This window comes from Lontra canadensis, unplaced genomic scaffold (assembly GCF_010015895.1).
Source record: "Lontra canadensis isolate GAN:19392208 unplaced genomic scaffold, GSC_riverotter_1.0 scaffold11, whole genome shotgun sequence".
Classification (NCBI taxonomy): Eukaryota; Metazoa; Chordata; class Mammalia; order Carnivora; family Mustelidae; genus Lontra; species Lontra canadensis.
The window spans coordinates 29,285,282-29,302,805 of NW_022631005.1; the positions used below are offsets into that span (position 1 = coordinate 29,285,282).

Consider the following 17,524-nt stretch of genomic DNA (forward strand, 5'->3'; position numbering starts at 1 on the left):
AGATTAATATTTAGTTGATGTACATATATACTTAACCAGTATTTGTAATATGCTGTAATTATATGTCACTATACAAAAAGCTACTTTATATTATGGATTATTTATTTAGTTTTGATTAACAGAACTAGAATTCCTGTATGAAAAGTAAAATATTTCTATTCTCTCTCTATGTATATATATATAGTGCATATAGTGTATATATATTCTATGTATATATATAGAATATATATGAGCTTAGAAATATATATTAATACATAGATCTATATACATACATATATTACTTTTATTTCTACATTACTTTCAGTATGAATATGTGATAGTAGAATTTCTCTACTTTTTAAAGTATTAATGAAAATAAAAACTGGCTTCTCCAAAAATCTATATAGTTAAAGTAATTGTTCTTTTGAGTAGAATATGCAGTATGCAATATTGATATCAATTTATGTATTTCCTGAACCAAAAAGTGATGTAGAACTTCTTTACCTCAGACCATTAAACTTGTGCCTGCTTCAGAAATGTTCCCCTTGGGGCGCCTGGGTGGCTCAGTGGGTTAAGGCCTCTGCCTTCGGCTCAGGTCGTGATCCCAGGGTCCTGGGATCGAGCCCCGCATCAGGCTCTCTGCTCTGCAGGGAGCCTGCTTCACTTCCTCTCTCTCTCTGCCTGCCTCTCTGCCTACCTGTGATCTCTGTCTGTCAAATAAATAAATAAAATCTTAAAAAAAAAAAAAAAAAAAGAAAAAGAAATGTTCCCCTTCCTCATCCCTCCACAGTATTCCTTACAGAGCCCTGTAACTTCTGAGTTGCCCTATCTGGAACTCCAATATCCCAACCCTGTAATGCAGGCTGCAGTTAAGTAAAAGGTTTCTGTCAAAGACATGGCTACCTTTTTCTCTCAAATATGGAGTAAGCAGAGTTTCAATCATGCTAAGTGGTTTAAATTCATAAACATAAGGAATTGCCCTGTCATCTTCCTAAATTGTGTTAAATGAAAAATTACATATGTTGGTGAATCCATTCTCTTTCTCTTTGCAGCAATAGAAAGCTTTGCTCACGAGAGCTGACGATTTCACTTGGAACAAATTTAAATGCCATTATTCATTACAAATACTGCAGAAAATGGCATGCCCCCATTTCACAACTCTATCACCTAATCAACCCAATAAATTTTTTTCATTAAATTTCACTACTGCGTCTGATTAGGACATTGTCTGAAAACAATTAGCTCACCTCATGTGATAAATAGACAGTAAATTAAAGCATGCTATTTTTAAGCACCACAATATTTCACTTATTTAGAAGCTGTAGAAGTTCAACAGAATTTAATATAAGAAATTAAAATGAGCAGTGTGTAATCAGGTAAAAAGCACATGCATTATTAAATTTTACTGATACCAATATCTTTCAAATTTTTAAATAGAAATACAAGATTAATATTTAATTTTTCTGAGTAAGAAAAAAATCTATACCAATTTGAGGGGACGTGTCTGATGTCTAATGGTGTCTGATGTCTTATTCCCAAATTTTATTTGGGAATAAAAACACTTTATCTGCATCCTAGATTGTCAGCACTCTAGTGAAGGAAATAATTAGTTCTATTGCGATTTATTCTAAAATTAAAAGTGAAATATGAGTTTAATTTAAAGGCCATGTTGCCATTGTCAAAAGTCCACTGTCTTTCATATCCATAATCATTTTTTTCTGTTCTACCAACTTAATAATATAGAGACCATGATTGCATGGGAAGAACTGTGCACCAAAAATTATTATTATTTCCTGCTTTGTTAAATTTTCTTGGCCACAAATGCTTGTCTTTTGAAGGTGGATTGAAAACAGATACAGACACCTCGCTCATGAAATCTAGTCAAGTTCCCTGACACTTATTTTGAACTTACTATATGGCCATCTACCGTATTCTGATTTGTACTACAATTACTTACCTGAAGTCCAGATCAAAAGTAATATGCTCACTGCAGTGATATAATCTGATATGCATTAGTTGGAAAGAGTTGAGTCTTAGCACTATAACTATAGAACTATAAAAGATAGGGTCTGCTATTATATGTGAAATGAGGTTCAACTTACTCCATAGCCCAGATTTGCCCTGTTGGATATAAAGCAAACAGAGCAATTTGAATGATTGTGAGGTTATCGTTAAAGCTTCCAACAAGGGAACTTTTGGTCCTGAATTAGAAGCATAATATTTTTATGCTAGATGCATTACTGAAATTAATAATGTACAGTTTTAATCTTGTGTACAGGCATTGTCTCAAAGCACTGGATTTTTGCTTATGATCACTTGTAATGTGGATACTCTTCTATCCTTAAGCATACACCTACAAATAACAAAATTTTTCTGAAAAAAATCGAAAATAAAATCAACCTAGAATTCTCTGAACCGAAGGCATCTCTAGATATGTACAAATATAGAGCAACATTTCTTTACCTTTTAATGTTTTGAGATGTTGTTCATCTTAAAAGATGAACTAAAGATGCACTAAAACCTTGAGATCTTAGTATCCTGTCCTTGGTTCATTCAAAGCAGGGTCTGAAAATGAGTAAGGAAAACCATCTGTTGGTAATGTTGACATGTGGGAATTTCGCCATTAAATATGTGACTTCAGAACTCTATGTAAGCCTTTGGTCCGTGTCTGCCTCAAATCACAGAAATTTGGTTTCATCTCTGCATTTATACTTTCATTCAGCAAATACTTATAATGCACTGTAATGTGTCAGATAGTATGCAAAAAATAAGTTAAAGAAGCCATATGTTTGTTGTTGACATTAAAAAGCTAGAAGTCTAGAGAATTCCTTTTAAACAAGGAATAGATGATTTAGGGAGATGTCGAAATATAGACACGGACCAATAAGACATTGAGAATTTTTGAAGGAAAATTCTAGTACTACCTATATGTAGTGGAGCAGAATGCCCTTTTAGTTTCTGCTTCCAGTAGTATGGCAAAATTGATATTATAATAAGATTCTCCCATATCAAAACCCCCAGATTCTGGATATATTTATACCAAAGACACATGTGAAGTATTACTCACCTAATGTATTGCATTCTCAGAAGACAATCCAATTGAATTAGAGGTGAGTTCCAACATATGTAACTGTCCCAAAGCCATACATTTGGAAATAAAATATAATTCCTGCATTATTCATGGGTTTAGTGGGAAATATATACACTATATTATATACATAAATGTAATAGATAATCTATAAAAGGAAGTAGGTACTATATAACATTCAATATCAGAATTTAGAAAAAAACAAAATAAATGCAAATGATGAAGAAAATAAATGAAAAATACAGTAGTAGAATTTAGTGAACTAGAGAAAAGGTAAAATAATGAGGCTTAGCAAAACAAATATTTGGCTCTTTGCAAAAAAAGAAAAATTAAACCTACAATGTCTATTAAGTTTAATTTAAAAAGTGGGAAAACTGCCAAAGTATAAGTAATGAAAAAGAAAGCAAAACTGTAGATTTAAAAATGTATTTTAAAATACTATTAATAACTTCCAGCCAACAAATTTGAAAACTTGAGTGAAATGTATAAACTCTAGAAAAAAAATTACCAAATCCGATTTAAGAAACAATCTGGTTGTCCCATAGTATTAAGGTAATGGAACAATGTTTTAAAATGTCTCCACATCAAGTACAGGTGGTTTTCAAAGGTGGGCTCTACCAATACTCAAAATGTTCCAAGAAGCACACACTTAAATTGTATAGAAACACATTCAGAAAATAGAAAAAGATGGACTTTTTTTAGTGTATTTTATGATACAAGTATCATCCTGTACCCAAAACCAAATGAAGATAGTGTGAGAAAGGACAATTAGAGGTCACTTAGGAACTCCTAAACCAAATTGTAGCAAATTAAATTCTTCAGTGGATTTTAAAAAAATTACTATTATTTTTCACACAGGAATGCTAAGTTTGCTTAAAATGTAAATAACAATTTAATTCTTTGCATTTGCATCTACACAAAAAGATAGAATGGTCTTCTAGATGTAGAAACAAGCTCCAATAAATTCCACAAAATCTATATTTAGAAATCTTAGAAATATAGGAACAAAGACAAATTCTTTAAGCTGATAAAGGCATTCGCCAAAAACTTAGGTAATTTAGTATAGTCTACAGTGGATCATTGATTATATTCCTTCTAAAAATCAGCATTGAAACTCTGTATATTGACAGGCAGCAAACAGACTTGACCTGGGGATCATTTCCTAACGTGTAAAAATATTGAAACACTATGATATATACCTGAAATTATAAGATATTTTGTCAGTTAAATATTAATTATCACTAAATAAGCACTTGTAGATACAAAATTATCAAATGTGAGACTTAAAACTCAGAAAAGCCTTCATAAAGTAGAAAGAAAAGTTGTAAACCAAACCATAACAGATTTTGGGAAGGAAACTGAAAAAAATAGTACAAAATAGTAACTAATAGATTAATGGAAAGATGACCAAGAGTAAACAGATATTGCTGAAAATATACTAGTGGGTATCAAGAAGATAAATGGAAACAAATGAATAAACAAATAGAGAGGATCAGAAATTGCTAAGATAGGAAAATAATATGAATTGACATTTAACTGGATTTCTTAAAAAAGAGAAGCAGAATAGTAGAAGACAGGTAGCGTTTAAAACCAAAACCCAGCAATAAACCCAAACAACAAAAAATGCTAAAGAAAGAAAAGATAGTTTTGGGGGGTGGTGGTAAGAGCATTATTAAAGTTATTAGTACAATAATAATGTGTAAAACTAAAATAAAACTGACCACTAGATTTCAGAACATTTAAAAATATTATAAAAACTGCCTACAAAAATCTCATTAAATGTGATATCCATAATATAAAAACTCATTAAATGTGATATCCATAATATAAAATATGACAGAAATTTTCAAAAGGTTATCAGTCATACCCAATAAGTATAATTTGGCTTAACTTATGTACCAAAATTTTTAAGAAAATGTTTCTCATACTGGTTTTTGAAATTAATGCAATTCAATCTTTTTGAAAATACACATTTAAAAAGGGACTTAGAAAGGCTAAATACTGATGCTAGACAAGATGAGTTTTCATGCCCCAAAGCATTTAGAAGAGCAGAAGATACTTTATAATGTTCAAGGGCACAAATCACAAGGAAGTTGTAATAGAAATGTCTGGATCTATGCCTCGGATAGTTTAGTAGCTACCTTCATAAAGTGGAAATGCACAAAAGCTACTTGATATGTGGAAGCCTTCTTGTACCGTCCTTGGTCTAAAGTGAATCACATAATATGATTTTTATATGTATATATGTTGATTATGTTATACATAATATATATTATAATGTTATTGTATTTTATATTTTATTATATTAACCACATTATATATGTACATATGTATGTGTGTATATATGTGTGTGAGATAAATCCTTTTCAAGTTTTTCAGTGTTCAAGGGAACACTGACTAAAGCTGAACATGTAGTTTAAAGGCTCAATAAATTCTGTAAACTAGAACTTACATAAAAGCATGCTATGATCACAAGGTAATAAGCCTAGATATCAAGAATATATTTTTAACAAGTTTTCTGGCTAGAAAACTTTTTTAAAGTAAATCCAATTAAACAATTACTTGGAAATTTCAAATTTGCCAAATTTATAAAATAGCAATAACAACAAGAATGACAATACCTTCTTCAGAATCAGATGTCAGAATAAAACTCATAGCTATACAAACTTATAACAACTAAAATGGAGGAATGAAATTAAATGAGTTGAATTCCTAACCCAAATGGCTAAAAAAATACCAGCAAAGTAAGACAAATTTAGAACTAATAAAAAACAATAATGTTTGCTCTCTTGGAAAACACACACACACACACACACACACACACACACACACACAGACAAAACACAAGCTGGCCCAACTGAGGAAAAAATGAGAAAGAAAACACACACAATTAGAAATGACTGGTAGGAAATAACAAAGGACATTTTAATAGATCCTGAGAGAGTACTTTGCAGAACTCTTCGCCAATTAATTTGAAAATTTAGATCAAATGAACAATTTCATGAGGAAATACATTTAACCAAAACTGCCCCAAGAGAGACAGCTTACATTGACTAATTACACAGAAGAAATACAATGTCATCAAAGAACTACACCACAAAGGAACACCAAGGCCCACAGGATTATATAAGAGAATCTTACCAGACTTTCAAAAGTAATGGCAACACAATTCTAATTGTTATATAACATTGGTTTTCTTTATAGTTGCTATAAAAAAAGGCCTTTTATAAAATTTAATACCAATTCCTGGTTTTAAAAATAATACCAATTCCTGGTTTTAAAGTATAGGAATTGGTAGATAATTTCTTAAAATGATAAAACGTATATATACGTTTTATATGCCTCAGTCCACAACCCAGTAGAGTGGCATTCCCGTTAAGGTTGGGAACAAGAAAGCATGCACACTGTCTCCGCAATACTGCTTTGGGAGGCGTTCGCGTAAGTCAGATGAGAATGAACCATAAGCCATAGGTTTGAGAAGTATTCAGTGAGATAGCAGGACAGATACTCAGGATATGGAAATGAATAGTGTTCCTATTTGCAAATAATAACCATTTAGAAAGGATTTGGAATAAAAAGCCATTTGCATTAACATCAAACAGTAATGAATATGAAAATGAAATATATATGAAGTGTGCAAAATGTACAGAACCTCTATGAGGACAACGTTAAGACATTTCTGAAAGGCATAAAGAAGACCTGAACAAATAGGAAAATATCCCTGTTCTGGGTTCAAATGACTGAAGACCATAAAGAGTATTATGTATCAATAACAAATATTAATTATAAATTTTATTTTATCCCAATAAGAAATTCTAACAAGTTTTTATATGCTTGAATGAGATATGCTTATTTTTATCAAGTAATATCTAGGAAAATCCTGAAAAAATAGTGAGAAGGGGTGAATTCTAAGTAATACAGATATTAAAAAAATCTGTAATTAAGAATGTGTGGTTTTGGGACATGAATTAACAGAGACTAAAGCATAGATAATACAGAAATAGCCTTAGACACCTATGGTAACTTAACATATGATAAAAATGACATTTCAAAGTACTGGAAAAAGTGAATTTTTTCGTAAAATAGTTTTGGAAAAACTGAGTATCATTAGGAAAGATAAAAGTAGCTACATACTACCATGATAATTCTAAAATCAGAGATCTAACTTTGAGAAATAAAACCTTACATGTACTAGGTGAAAACACCAATAAAATTATTAATAACCTTAGACTGAAAAAAGCCCTTAAACTATGCACCAATATACAGAGACAATGTAAGAATATAATGGTAAATTTGATTACATAAAGATTAGAAAAAAATTTTGGGAAAAACAGTACCATAACCGATGTCAACACAGAATGACAAATCGGGAGAACATATCTGCAGCTTACATCTCACATAATGGATATAAAGAGCTCCTAAAAAATAAAGACCAAAACCAAAGAAATCTAATAGATAATACAGACAAATATTAGCAGAGATAATGACTGAATCTTATTTGTAATGATGCAAATGACAGATTATATATGTTGTCTTATACATATATACATATATATGTGTATCTCATGCTCAACTTTTTTCCAAAGAGAAATGCAAAATAGGTACCTTATACCTTGCTGGTGGATGTACATAATGATTCCTTCCTTATGGAGGAGTATATCATGACAATATTTCTCTACATGTTAAATACAAGCATATATACAGAGTTAGTTACTGTGGCATTACTTGAGATGTGTTTCTTAGGAAGCTAGTTAAGGTACACAGAGGACTATGTAAGAATAAAAAGGATGGAAGAAGGGGCACCTGGGTGGCTCAGTTAAAGAGCCTTAAACCTGCCTTCAGCTCAGGTCATGCTTCTCCCTCTGCCTGCTGCTCCCCCTGCTTGTGCTCTCTCTCTGTCAAATGAATAAATAAAACCTTAAAAAAAAAGTTGGAAGATCTAGAACAATGGAGCACCTCCTATATTCTGATTTATATGTATATGTGTAACTGTTTATATTTATAGTTATAGTTATATAATATTAATGTTTTAAGTGTAAAAAGATTCCCCCCAAAAGGATGAGAACCTAATAAAAAAATTTCTATGTGTGATGAGTGAGAATGGCATGAGACCAAGATTTCTTGCACTGTGTATGTATAGATAGATCTATATATCGATAGATATATTGATATATTGATATAAATATCGATAGATATAGATCTATATATATGTATATAGTGTGTTTGAACCATCTACATTTTTTTTTTACCTTTTTAAAAAGATTTTATTTATTTATTACAGAGGAAGAGAGCCAGAGAAAGAGCAAGAGTGGAGGGGAGGGGCAGAGGTAGAAGCAGACTCCCTGCTGAGCAGGGAGCCCGGCTTGGCCTCCATCCCAGGATCCTGGGATCATGACCTCAGCCTAAGGCAGATGCCTAACTAACTAACCCATCCAGGTGACCCCCATCTACATATTTTTAAAAGAAAATGAAATACAAAAAGTGAGGACAACAAAGCCTATGTTGAAATACTAAGAGAAGTAAATACGCCTGGATATAAATCAAACTGATATGAATTTGAAATGAAGATAATACTAAGAACACACACACGCACAGAGAGAGAAACAGGGAAATCTGTCTAGCTATCCATAAGTCTCTTCTAAAAAGGCCCAGCACTAATAACACTAGAGTAGTATGAGCACACATAACCCTGTATCTCTAAATACCATAATCCAATAGAAGAAACTCCATGCAGAAATTATTGCTTACAGTTGGAGGTAGAGGAAGTAAAATATCTACGAACATGTAATTGTGTGTAAACATGGAAGTGCTCAAAGACCAATGTAAGCATTTCCAAAGAATAGAGAGGTTAACTTGAAGGAGTCCCTGCTAACCTCATTTTGACAATTTCAGCATCATAAAGAGTAACAACAGTAATGGAATATCTCATTGCATTAAACATGCTTAAGTGTATAGTTATATGGAGAGTAGGAAGAACGAGAATGGGAGTAAACACATACAAGGAGAAAGAGTAGAAGTTGTTTTTACAGAAGTATGCCACCTAACAAATACAAAAGTGATGTTAGAATTAGAAAATCACTTTGAGATGTAATTTATTCAGAGAAAGGTCATGAATGGATGCCAAACCTACTGAGTGAAGTTAATGGAGACAAATGTATTCACATAATGTTCAAGTATCATCCCGCTTTTAATTATAAAGCAGAATGTATTTTTACAATGACTATATCCCACAGTTACCATGTAAATGGCATTGTCACGAGAGTGAAGATATGTAATGGTATGTTTCCTAATATGAAGCAAAAGAGGTATCTGATATCACCTCTGTAGTATTTTTCCTAAAAATACTTAGCCTAAATTAAAGCATAAGAAAACAATCAGACAAATCCAAAATGCTGAATATTCTATAAGACCACTGGACCAGGAGTCTAAGAAATGGCCAATGTTGTAGAAATCAAAAAAGACAACTGTTTTTCTTTGAGACTATAGAGATGACAATCCAATATGGTATGTAAACCTTGACTGAGACATCTGTTTTATCTAAATATATAAATTATGTATTTAGATATATTTAAACATGAAATACATTATATATGTATATAGAAAGTTATTTGGGTTACTTGGGGCTCTTCCGGAATTTAGGGTATAGACTATATATTTAGATGAGTTAATGTTAATATTTATAGGTGTAATATGGGACTTGCTTACATGTGAAGATAGTCTTAATTTTGAGACATATAGTATTTAAGGCAAAAGTATCCTGATATTTGCAGCTTACTTTTAAATGATCAGCAAACAACAAAAGAGGGAGGGGCAAATATCCACAGGTTGACTTTTGGTGAGTCTAGGTGATCTTATGGATATTCGTGTACTTTTCATTCAGCCTTTCTGTAGGTTTGAGTATTTTCTCAATAAAAAGAATGAATACGATTTCAAGCTCATTAATTTGACAAAAAAAAAAAAGTCCCAGGAAATTGTTGGTAAGGAAATGATAAAGACGTGGAGCAATGAAAACACGTGCTGACTGTAATGCAGTAGACTATTGGAAAATATTTTGTCACGACCTGGTCAGGTAGAAGACATGTGTACTAATGGCCAATCCCCCTTCCTGGTGTTGTCTCAAGGAAACCCTGCCGTGTGCATGAAGAGACTTGAATAAAATTGTTGACAGGCAACTTGTTTTTAAGAGCAAATATTTGTAAATGCTCAACTGTCAGTAAAACATAAATTTTGCTATATTCATATAAAATACAATATACAGTGAAATCAAACCATGGCTACAAACATCAATATGAATTAATCTCAGCAATAAGTTATTGTGGAATAAGTTATTATTATAAGAATAATAAGTTATTATTATAAGAATAAGTTATTCTAGAAATTGAAAGTATTATATGCTTTCATATAATAGGATATGTAATATACTATATGCAATATATTATTATATGATGTATTTAGAATAAAGTTTGTCCTGCAGTGTTTTATTTAAAGCTGTCCAAACTGCACAGTTGCCAGTCATTTGAGATGAGAGTTACCAAAGTCCTGTGTCTGTACCAAATGCAAGATGACATCCTGTGTCAAAATGATGTAGAGGAAGGCCTCACCTACAGGGGTTTTCTGAATGGTTTTCCTACAGTATAGCAGAAAAGGCACTATCCTACCCTGGTCAATGTTTGCAGGAATGTGTGTGCATTTTTGAGACTGAAAACAAGAAACTGAATGTTAGCTGAGAATTACAGAATTAAAAGTGACACAGGCAGTCAGTACTTTTGTGTTGACCAGAGAGATGCTGTTTAAATAAAAAAGAAAATCAATATTTTCCACTTCTTGGCAGAGTAAAAGTGAGCAAATTACCGTGCGGCATCTGACATCAGGAAACTGGGAAGTGATAAAGATCTTGGCATACGATGAAACTACTCAAAAAATGTGAGTGTTTTTGGTTCTCTGGTCAGGTTGGAAGTCAGGGCTTGTCAAATGCAATCTTTTCTGCCAGATTTATGTTTTGCTTACTGTGGTCCAAGTCCAGACAACCTGGCTATGTAAAGAGCAACTTTTTCTTTAAAGATTCTCCCTATCCATCACCCGGAGACACACTTGCACAGGTACGTGCACAGACCTCGGAAGAGATCTGTGCACAGAGATCACGGAAAAGTGCGGTATGATATTTTGAGGAAAAAAAGCTGTGTTTCCCAAATGGACCCAAGTTCTGTGGTTGAATAATAGAACAGCTCTTGCCCGTTCTTTGACAATTTGAAAATTCCAGTGAAAACAGCCTGGCAAAAATTGATCTGTGCCTGATGTTTGTGTTGTTTTCTTTCCTGGGCAGTTACTTTCTGAGCACAGAGTCTTCTCCCAGAGGGAGGCAGCTGTACAGGTAAGCAAGGTGCAAGGACTGCCCTGAACATGTTGATTTCTCAATGGCCATCTACACAGCTTTATGATAGGATGGAAAAATCTGAAGCTTCATTTTTGACATGACAAAACCTCACACTCTTGGTCCAGTCTCTCAGCTCTGAACCTTTGTGAGCCTGAAGGGTTGGACCTGAAGACCATCTAGCTGTTCCTTCTTTTTTTCCTCACCTGCTTGCAGTCTCAAAATACCATTTTTGTGTTACTGTTTTGTTTTAAGGCTTGCTTCTCTCAACTACACACATCATAGGCATTTACATATTTTTCTCAGTGGACTTTTCTACTGCTAAGGCTCATTTTGAATTTTCAGTGCATTGATATTGTACACTGGTAATTTACCCCCAAACAAAATAAAACCACTGTGAACACTTAGAAGAGTAGATCAAGGGAAAGTGTTTCTCCCCCCCTCCCCCACAGTGTATAAAACCTAGTAAGATTGTCACTGAAGCCAGGAATGCTCATTGCTTAAAGAAAGCAGTAGATGGGAAATGTTTTCATCTGCCCAATTTTCCCAGATGGAAAGTTGTATTCATAAAGGTACTTAAGGTCATACCTATTTAGTATTAAAATGTTTCCTCACTTGGAAAGCTTTCACCGGGACCTCACAAGAATGACTTTTTTGTCTGGCAAGCAACTTATTAATTCTAGACTTTACATACACTTTCTGATTTCCATTTCACAGATCCATTTTTAAAGTGTCAAAACTGCCAAGGCATATTCTCAGTAGAAATTCATCATGTTTGAAGAAGTGTCACCACTGATTCCTACCCAGTAGACTAGACTTTCCTCTGAAAGTAAAAATGCATGTTTAAAACACCCTAAACTCCCTTTAATTCACCACATACACTTATTTATGCATAAATTGCTTTCATCTGAAACAAACATTTCATTTTTATCGCCTCTCCCAGTATGTGATTTCTGTGTTCATTTTTGGGGTGTATTTTGTTTTTTCTCTTAGAGTCCAGAACCCATATCCTCAAAGACTTATTTATTTAAAGAATAAAGACTATTTATTTAAAGAGACTGATTCTAGTTTCGGTTTAGAGTTCTTGATTAAAGTACTGATTACTTTTTTTTTTCTTTTTGGTGACCGGAAGCCTGTCTTGAAACATACTCTGGTTGGTACTGGTAGTCCTGAGCCATTTTTTAAGGTCCTGAAACTACTTCATCAAAGTTTTATTTCTCTTATTTTATGAAACTCTTAAAGTGACAGAAGCTTAGACTTGGCCAGTTTCAACCAATGGAACTGTCTCAATCTCCCTTCCCTTTATTAGCCTAAAATGTTATTTGAATCAAAATGACTTCTTAGATTTGTGTGCTTTTCTTCACTTTCTAGTGACTGAGGCAGAATGTTCAGCCTAGCTATGAACTGTACTAGTGGAGTAGGCTGTTAGAAAATGGAGTACCAATAAATTTCCCCTTAAATAGCTCAGCAAATGCCAGTTGGCTTGACTGTTAGATAATGTTTAACCCAGAAAACTCAATCATTGTCTCGTTCAGGTCATAAAAATAATCACTGGTTGACTAAATTTATGGGATGAGATCCCTTCTGCAGAATCACAACTGCAGTCAGACAGTTTAGAATTTTGTCCCCAAATGGGTATTTCAGTAATTTCATAATCTAAATAATGAGCAACGACCAACAAATCTCTGGGGAACTTGAATCTGAAAAATTATATGAAGGAATGTAAGTAGCTGTGGACAACTGGCATGCATTCTTATCCTCTCTGTGGAGGTGGTTACAAAAAACTGAATAGAATTAATGACACTGACTTATATACTTAAAAATGATTAAAATGACAAATGCTATGGTGCGTGTTTGTGAGGGTATATACACACACATAGCAATTTTAAAGAGAAAATAATCAGGTATGACTACCTTGTAAGTTATCATAAAGGTGAAACTGGTTAATGTGTTTAATTGCCTTGACCGATGAAGGAAGATTTGGGGTTATAATGAGCTCAGAATGTTTCGAATGTGAAATTGTAAGTTTATGAACTATACTTCACATTGATCCTCAATTGCTTCTGTTGCCTGTGTCAATACACATGTTCCCAGCCCCGTGTATGCAGCTTACTGCACATCAAAATGACTAGGGTTCATTTACAAATGTATAGCCAAAATCCTGTTTCATTTCCAAATGAAATTGAGAATATTTTGTCTTAAGCTTAACATACAGCTTAAGACACAGCTTCACCAGCATTTTCATCTGTTGGCATGATTTACAATTCATCTTTATTTATAAAATAATGATTCTATATAGGAAATTTAACCCTAAGTAAATATCTCAAACACTCTAACCTTAAGAATCTATGTAAAATAAATGATTGCTTTTCTCTTTACCTACTTCCCTGATGTCTCAAGATATGTATGATCATTAATACTGTATTATCATACAAAAATTACTTTCCTTTACCAAAAATTTCAGTGCAAGTATTTAAGGCAAGTATTTTCAGTGCATCTATTCAGTGGGAAAAATTTGACACCGATACCAAATTCTACTGTGAGGTTGATTCTTTGTGTAGCTTGTGAAAACATGTATTGGCTCTTTCAACTAATATTTATTGATGGTGAGTTTATGCTAGTTTCTGTGGGCAATTCCTTTTACAAGTTTTTAAAGGAATATCTATAGAGAAAAGGCAGGTAAGAATAAATTACATTGAGTCCTGTGGAAATCAGTTTATTTATAAACATGCATACATACATACACTTTATAAACATCTAGGCATACATGATTTTATTATAGAGAAGAAAATGTGTATGTCTTAACATTAGTAATGGAAATGGACTTTGCATTTATACAGTAAGTCATCATTTACAGGGAACTGCAATGTAAGTAATGCTGGAGCTCCTCAGTTTATGTTAATCTTTAAATATTGATGCCACACATTCAAGTACCTGGAATAGTACCATTTCTAGTTTTCTTTTTCTTTCCCCAGTGCATCTACTGAAGGACTGTTGAATCGTCAATGCATTTCATGTAATTTTATGAAAGAACAATGTACATATTTTGATGCCAGTTTCAGTCCTATGAATCAACATTTCTTACTGCTCTGTAAAGGTAACACATGATTTCTGATGAAATTTATTTGATCAGTATCTATTACTATCATGAGTAACTTCTTTAGCTATATGATTTGATATTCTAAATTTATGTATTCATTAAATTATAAATTATGAATTTACAAGCTATGAATTGTATCTTCATTTAGAAAATAAAATTGGGAGTCAACATTTATTCCTGATCAAGAAAGGCTGTTTGAGAGCAAATGTTTTAAAAAAGTGAACAAACATATTTATATCAGCAAAGTCCTGCTAAACGAATTTATCTAGTCTTTAGAAAACACTTTTTAAAATAATGGCTTCGTTGTTAAGAGATTTAGGATCTAAAGAAATTTAATTGCCTGGTTATCTGGTTTCTGTTTCATTAGGTTTTAACTATGAAATGCTTCAATTTGGAAAAAAAAAATAACTCATGTAGCGTTTCCAATAATGATTACTTAGATGTATTTAAAATATTTATACATATTTTTTATACATGTTTTTAAAATCCAGGCCCAGGTGTCCCAGTGGTCAGTCTACACAGCATGGAAAACCCAGCAAGTAAGTACACAAACATGACAATGTGGGATAGTCATGGGGGTCATTGGTCTTAGGTATTACTTATTCTCAATGTCATACTCTTACAAAACCTTTTTCAAAGGAGTTTCCAGCATGGAACAGGATGTGTAGATGCCATCATTTTGACTGCTTGAGCAAGTGATTTGAGCCGTGTTAGAGCCACAGTTGGATCGCACATGCCTGTAACAGGGTGTCTACTGTTACCTAATTTGAAGGACAACTGGTTGATGAGGCTCATTTAGGTACACTTCAGCCCATGGGCCTCTTACTGCTCTGGCTCATTTTTTTCCTTGGCCTCATATAGATTATTCCTTTAATGCTTTTTGTGTACTTTTGGGAAAAATATGAAAAGTATGTTATTTTATATGTTTTCGATCCTGTTTGTTCCAGATATCCAGGGCTTCCTAGTTTTATGTATTCATTTATTTTTTTATGTATTTAACTGTTCATCATCTATTAAGTTTGGGTGGACACTGCTAGTAAAATATGGTCAGTGTGTTTATGAAATTATAGTAGAGTACATAAGTAAATACAGGGTTGAGGTAATCGTAAAAATGAATAGATAGATTGCTTCTTGCCTTCTTTTCTATGTTTCTTTGGCTTTTTTCAAGTTTATTCAATCAATACTCTTATGCTCTAATGATTTACATTAGGCTACCATGATCTAATAAATTAGGCTTGTATTTATGAACTCAGCACACCCCCTGACATAGTTAATTTTATTATCGTCTTTTAAAACAGAGGAAACCGAGTCACAGGGAAGTTAAATAACTTGCTTAATTAATACTAATAGGTAGCAGAGCCAGGAATCATGAGAAGTAGTCTGACTCCAAAATAGGATTTGTAATTGATGAAGGTAGGCTGGAGGAGGGGTTCCTGCAGGATCAGCCAAGAGGGTCCTTGGCTTCACAAAGGACAGAAATCAAATGTGAGTTGGAGAAAGTGAAAACAGAGTTTAAGAATAGCAGACAGAGTGTCTAGGAGACTTAGAAAGGAGAATGAGTCTCATCAGTGCTTGGGATTAGAGATTTATTTTAGAAAAGGATCTAGGGTGTGTGTTCCTTTAGGAATCCAGGATAGGTCCAGTTAAAGGTGATAACAGGTGAGTAACAGATGTTATTTCATGAATCATCGAAGGTAGAAGGTATTGATGCCAGTGTCAGCAGAAGTTTGTTGGAAGCAAACTTCCTGGAACACGTTTGGGATCCAGCTCTTCTTAGAGGTCATTACATGCTTGGGGCCTAAGACAAAACTCAGAGAATGATTCACTTTCCTGCTTTCCCCTTGAAGTGAGAACATAGTTTCTTTGGCTTGTTCAGGGGCAAAATATAGAAATGGGGCCTAGCAGAAAAACAGAGACCTAGCCTTTCTAAAATAGATTCCCTCCAGCTTCCCTCCCTCATTATCACTACCATATGATGGCATCTTATTCTATTGTTTTTTGTCTTTCACATCCTGTATTTAAGTAGTTTTACTTAGATGTATAGACTTACTAAGATGCAGGCATAAGACTATAATGTTGAAGGACAATGTTATTTTTAGAGAACAGAGTAAGACCATTGATACTCTTCAAATACCAATATATGGAGACTTCCTCCTGTTCTAGGGAAAAAAAAAAAGTGCTAAATTTGTAATGGGGTTTTGTGTGGTTGGAAATAGGTGAGTACATTGTTTAGTTTCTACTTAACAGTATAAAACAAGAAGTTGTGGTGAGCAAATTAAATGTATTTAGTATTAACAGTAACAATAAAAGTATATTGGATAAAAGAGAAGGTTGGATTTTATAGATTAAAAAATCAGTATATTAAAAAAATAGTATACAAAATGAGTTCATTATATACCTTTTGTGAGATGTGAAACAAGTTAATATCTCATAGGCTCAATTTCCTTGTAGGCAAATTAGCAAATGAATTTTTTATGAAGATGAGATATTTGCAACATAGGATGCACTAAATAAATGGGAACTATTTGTGTTATATTGCATATTATGCCAAAATAATTTTTTTAAAAATTCCAATCTGATTTTAATTAACTTTTTTCTACTGTTGTTTCCTAGTAATTTCTGCTGCAAATAATGAAACATTTTCTAATTTTCCCACTTATAAGCATCATCTCAGCATCCACAAAAACAGAAGTGAACAGTGGTCAGGTGCTTAATTTTCTTTTTTGAAAGACATTCAGGTTCAAGTAAATCTTCTGGTTAACGAATTATGGATTAATCTTTGTTAATGAATTAATTAGAACACATTTGGGGGCCACATGAAGTAGAATAGGGTTTATAAAGGAAATTTAAAAATAAAAATATTTAACCTGGACACCTTTAAACCCAATAGTTATCGAAGAAATGCAGAGTAAAACATTGGAATTTGAGAAACAAGGCAGAGGATCACAGGGGATGAGAGGAAAAAAACGAAACAAGATGAAACCAA

General features: G+C 33.0%; 1 protein-coding gene across 3 annotated transcripts in view; it reads left to right on the forward strand.

Annotated features, from left to right (window-relative positions):
• The window catches only part of DPP10 (dipeptidyl peptidase like 10), a 1,333,785-nt gene that overhangs the window by 1,263,556 nt on the left and 52,705 nt on the right, over nucleotides 1-17,524 (forward strand). For all 3 annotated transcript variants that reach the window (XM_032856197.1, XM_032856196.1, XM_032856198.1), the window contains 4 exons: nucleotides 10,899-10,990; nucleotides 11,391-11,438; nucleotides 14,414-14,535; nucleotides 15,030-15,077. In XM_032856197.1, coding sequence (XP_032712088.1) covers nucleotides 10,899-10,990; nucleotides 11,391-11,438; nucleotides 14,414-14,535; nucleotides 15,030-15,077 — 310 coding nt within the window. The remainder of the gene's footprint in view (nucleotides 1-10,898; nucleotides 10,991-11,390; nucleotides 11,439-14,413; nucleotides 14,536-15,029; nucleotides 15,078-17,524) is intronic.